Source organism: Bison bison, unplaced genomic scaffold, assembly GCF_000754665.1.
Source record: "Bison bison bison isolate TAMUID 2011002044 unplaced genomic scaffold, Bison_UMD1.0 scf7180017864482, whole genome shotgun sequence".
In the NCBI taxonomy this organism is placed as follows: domain Eukaryota; kingdom Metazoa; phylum Chordata; class Mammalia; order Artiodactyla; family Bovidae; genus Bison; species Bison bison.
The window spans coordinates 6,534,553-6,539,333 of record NW_011495042.1 but is presented as its reverse complement, the minus strand read 5'-3'; the positions used below and the strand labels follow the sequence as shown (position 1 = coordinate 6,539,333).

The following is a 4,781-nucleotide window of genomic DNA, read 5'->3' as shown; positions in this document are numbered from 1 at the left end:
CTGAGCCGGAGTTCTCTGACCAGGTCACCGTGATTGCCCGGCAGCGGGGCGACCAGCTGGTCCCCTACTCCACCAAGTCGGGGGACACCCTGCTTCTCCTGCACCATGGGGACTTCTCGGCAGAGGTGAGCAGCCGCGGTGCGCCTGTGCGCCGCGCTTCAGTGCTCTGGTCACCAGCCTGCCCCCAGGGTGGCAGAGCCAGGGCCGTGAGGCAGGAGAAGGCAATGGAAGGGGTGAGGGGTCCTTGTGTGTGCGGCCCGGCTGCCCTCCGAGAGGGAGCAGTGAACAAAGCAGAGAATCCCCCGGACCCCCCAAGATGCTCGGAGGTAACAGACGTGGTAACAGGAGCCTCCTTCGGCAGTGGGTGGCGAGCGACGTCTTTGCTGAGTCCCAAGTGAAGAGCCGGGTGGGTCAGTCTTGTCGCAGCCCAGGGCCCCCTTGCCGGGGCCGGGACGCCGAGTGGCCCTGTGCAGAGCGGGAGGCGAGCTGGGGGTGAGCTGGGGTGAAGGGGTGAGCTGTGCAGGACCAGGTGAGAGTGGGCACCCCCAGGGAGACCTGCACCCCCATCCGAAACAGGGTCAGCCCTCACCCACACCCCGAGGACAGGGTGCAGAGAGGGGCGTCTAGTCCAGCGCCTGCTGGCGGGGCGGCGTGGGACTCCTCGGTGGGCTGTGACCACCTCCCCTCCCTGCTTGTCCTGCAGGAGGTGTTTCGTCGGGAACAGAAGAGCAACTCGCTGAAGACGTGGGGCCTGAGGGCGGCTGGCTGGGCTGCCATGTTCATGGGCCTCAACCTCATGACGCGGATCCTCTACACGCTGGGTAGGTGGGCAGACAGGGCCTCTTTGGCCCCCACCACCCACTGGGTGTGCTCAGCCCCTGCTGTGACCTCAGGGCCTTGGGATGGGTGAGCCGGGGGTGGACGCTGGCCCCCAAGGCTGCAGTCTCCCTGCCCTGCCCACTGCGCATCCCCTCAGCCTTCACCCCTTCACCCACAGCTGTGGAGCCGTGCTTGGGGGTTGGCCGGCTGGGAGAGCTCCAGGTTCCTTTCCTGCCTAGCCTCAGGTTCCTCACACCTAACTTGCTGAGTTTAGTGAAGAGCTTGGCAAATAGGAAACACTCAAGAGCCGTCATCCTTCACGCCCCACCCCCCAAACCCTGAACTAGACTTGAGACAGCCGCAGCAGGTCTGGAACGCAGGGGAGGCTGTGCCAGGCTGCTCATGGCCCCAGGTTGGCCTGCTTGAGCCCAGGCGCTCGGCTCAGGACCCAACCCCAGGGTGGGTGACTGGCGCTGGGCCTGGCTGCTGTGCAGGAGGATGGGGCTTCTCAGGGGGCTGAGTCCCATCCAGTCAGGTGGTTATGGTTCCCAGAAACCCCTCCTCCGCTTAGCCTTTCCAGCTGGGAGAGTCTGGCTGCAGCCCCCAGACAATCAGCCCATTTTATAGGCAGGAAGACTGAGGAGCAGTGGGGGTGGGGGAGGCCGCTTCCCCCAGATGGCGGAACCGCACCCAGGAACGCAACCTGCATGGTCACTAGGCCCATCGTGGCCACGACCTCGGTTAGGCCCTTTCCTCTCGGGGCCCAGTCCCCCCTCATCAGGTCTGTCTCGGGGGCTGCCCTCTGACTGGTTCACTCCACGCCAGAGGCTGAGCCTCTAGGGTCAGGACAGAGTGAGCGCACAGAGGGACTCGGTGCAGGGGAGGGACGAGGGAAGCTGCTAGCGGGGCGCCCGTCCACCCCGCCCCACCCTCCGTTCCTGTGACAAGCACCTTCTGAGAGCCTGCTGCGTGACCATGGGCTGCGGGCCCTGGAGGCCATGCCGCCAGCAGGACGGGCAGGGTACCAGTCCTCTGGGCTTAGCGTGGTGGCCAAGAGCAGAGGCTCTGCACTCAGACAGCCTGGATTTAAATTGTGGTTCTGGCACCTTCTGGCTGTAAACTTAACTGCCAGGCCTCGGCGATCTTGTGGGTGAACCGAGGTTAGGAACGGCACTGGTGTACAGGAGGGCAGGGTTGGATGAGGTTCGTGGTCCCCCAGCCAGCGCCCACACACGAGCCCTGCTTGTTGCGGGGGCTGTCGGGCCCACGTGGGGCTGGACCCAGATGGGCCCCAGGCGGCCTGCGGGCCCCTGCATCTCACAGGCACCAGACCCCGGCCTCCTGGGAACTGAGTGCAGGCCCCCGGTGCGTGCGGGCCACGGGAGGCCTGCCTCAGCAGTCCACAGGCAAGGACAGGGCGACTGCAGAAGGGCTGATGGAGCCCACATCGGGTGGCGGCCTGTGGGGGTCTCCGGGTGGGCGGCTCCTCCAGTCCATTGAGCCCTCACAGGTCCTCCCTGGAGCTGGCACACAGGCGACCGGTCACAGCTTGGGTGAGCAACAGGCTCCTCCAGGAAGGGCTGGGCGCCGAACAGGCCCGCGGGGGGTTCAGCCCTGCTGCTTTGTCGGGTAGCAGAGAGGTGCTCGCCAGCATCGCTCATCTGCCCCAGGGCACACCGGGGCTGGGCTGAGCCAAGCCATGGCCGTGCGTGGGGCTCTTCCGCGTGTGTCCCGCCGCTGCCTCTCCCTCCGCACCTGGTCCAGAGACAGGCGGGCTGCCGGCAGGGGGAGGGAGGAGCTGAGCCGGGGGCCTGGGAACCCTGACTGCCGCTCTCTCCCCACAGTGGACTGGTTCCCTGTCTTCCGAGACCTGGTCAACATCGGCCTGAAGGCCTTTGCCTTCTGCGTGGCCACCTCACTGACCTTGCTGACCGTGGCCGCCGGCTGGCTCTTCTATCGGCCCCTGTGGGCGCTCGGGATCGCTGGCCTGGCCCTGGTGCCCATCATCATTGCTCGGACTCGGGTGCCGGCCAAGAAGCTGGAGTGAGCGGGCGCAGTGCCCGCAGACACCCCCGCACCTCAGACCCGGGCCGCCCTCCCCTGAGCTGCCTGGGTCTCGGATTCCACACACACCCTGCCCTGGCCGTGCACACAGGCAGCGGGTTGGTGTCCGTCAGTTAGCCCTTCATGCCCCTTCTTGCAGTGGGCAGCTTTGCTGGCAGGAGGCAGCTCCTGTCTGGCAGCGTGACCTCCGCCTTCCTGCTTGTCTCCTTTCCCTCTCTGGGCACTGCATGGCCACCCGTGTCTCTTAGCTGATGTCTGTAAAGGTGGTGACACTCAGACCGGAGACGGTGCCAGGCCCCGCCACAGCCACCACCACACCAGGGTCCAGGACAAGGTGGCCTGGGCACCCCAAACCCACTCTGTGTGCGACTCAGCTGGGTGCTCAGAGGCCACGGGAGTCTGGATGAGGACCGTGGATGTCTGTCCGGCCTCCCACACATGTTGCGGTTTGGCAGAACCCTTTTGGTATGCAGGATCTTCGAAGGTCTGGTTACTTAGTTTCTTATCGTTTCCTGTCTCTGCATGAAACTCCCTGACAAGGGGATTGTTTGGGGCGTTGTTAAGTGGGGGTTGTTTCAAATAAGACTTAAAAAACAAAACCCCTCCTGAATGATTCATATCTCAGACTGTTACACAAAAGCCCTCTGTGTTCTGTCTGTTGAAGTCAGTTCAGAGCATGGGAAGTTCAGTGGGGCTGTGACTTACCTGGTTGAGGAAGTTACCCATCCGTATTCTGGGTCCCTGGGAAGGTTTTCAAAGCTTCAGGTGCTTTGAAACCAGTGTTAGCAGAAGGCTTGTTTTCCCTCTGAGACGAGACGGGTGTCTCTGCATCTGAAAGGCATTTCCTTTCTTCTGTGGCATCAAAACGCACTGTTTTCTTGAAGATGATTTTGTTATTCAGCTGTCCCAAGTGTGTTGCTTCACGTTGACCCCCTTGCGCACACACACAGCTCGACCACAGTCGGGCATCAGAGGCTGCGTGTCGGGAAGCTCTGCTCACCACACGCTTTGCCGTTAGCACCCGGCCCCAAGTGGCTGCTCCTGGGGGCCTTATGTGTTCAGTGTCCACAGCTTTATTCCTAACTCAAATCCACCCACACTTAGTTCACAGTTTCTAAGTTTCCTAATGGCTTTCACACCCTTCGAAAGATAAAGTGTGTGGTAACGTCGATGTCTTAAGAGATGGTACGTCCTTTGACTATTTGGAACTTGCTATGCCTTGCTGGGGTGGCTGCTTTAGTGAGTGAGTAATCTCTCTCAGTGTCCTGGGGGACTTGTGGTGTAAATTGAGATTTTTCATGTACAAAACAGCCAGCCCCAGGGATGAGTTATCTGGGTTTAAGGACTGAAATAGTGTTCACTATTGCTTGTTAAATCAATGGTTTCTTCTATCAACTCCTAAAGGTGCGTTTGGAAAGCACAGCAACAAAATGATGGCCAAATACAAAATCCTTGACATCTGTGTGACTTTTTTCTAGTACAGATTTTAAGTTACTGCCAATTTCAAGTGTTCTTAAAGAACAAAAGAATGTTAATAAATATTTTGAGCATTTGGAAAATCATAATGAAACTTGTATTACCTTTGTATTTTTGATAAAAATTCAAAATAAACTTCTAAACATCTTTTGATATAGAACTTGCCATATTCCCCTTTTTGCATTCTTTCTGAAATTTCTATCATAAGAATTCAGCCATAGAGTTTATTTAGAACCTAGGAATTTTTGCAACTTATATATTGCTTTTAGTAGTTAAACTTGGTTTAAATTTTTTTAAACGGCACCTCGATATTTGTAGCACTTGAAAACCTTTGTTCTGTGTGGACCGAGTGTGGCTCCTGGCACCCGTCTGTAGATGGTTCTAGGAGGTGGGAGGGAGTGAGCGGGACCCAGCGCAGAAGG

General features: G+C 59.0%; 1 protein-coding gene across 1 annotated transcript in view; it reads left to right on the top strand.

Moving 5' to 3' along the window:
* The window catches only part of TMEM43 (transmembrane protein 43), a 21,199-nt gene extending 16,680 nt beyond the window's left edge, over positions 1–4,519 (top strand). The window contains exons 9-11 of the mRNA XM_010862524.1: positions 24–125; positions 704–821; positions 2,664–4,519. Coding sequence (XP_010860826.1) covers positions 24–125; positions 704–821; positions 2,664–2,866 — 423 coding nt within the window. The 3' untranslated portion in view covers positions 2,867–4,519. The remainder of the gene's footprint in view (positions 1–23; positions 126–703; positions 822–2,663) is intronic.
* The last annotated feature ends 262 nt before the right edge of the window (positions 4,520–4,781 follow it).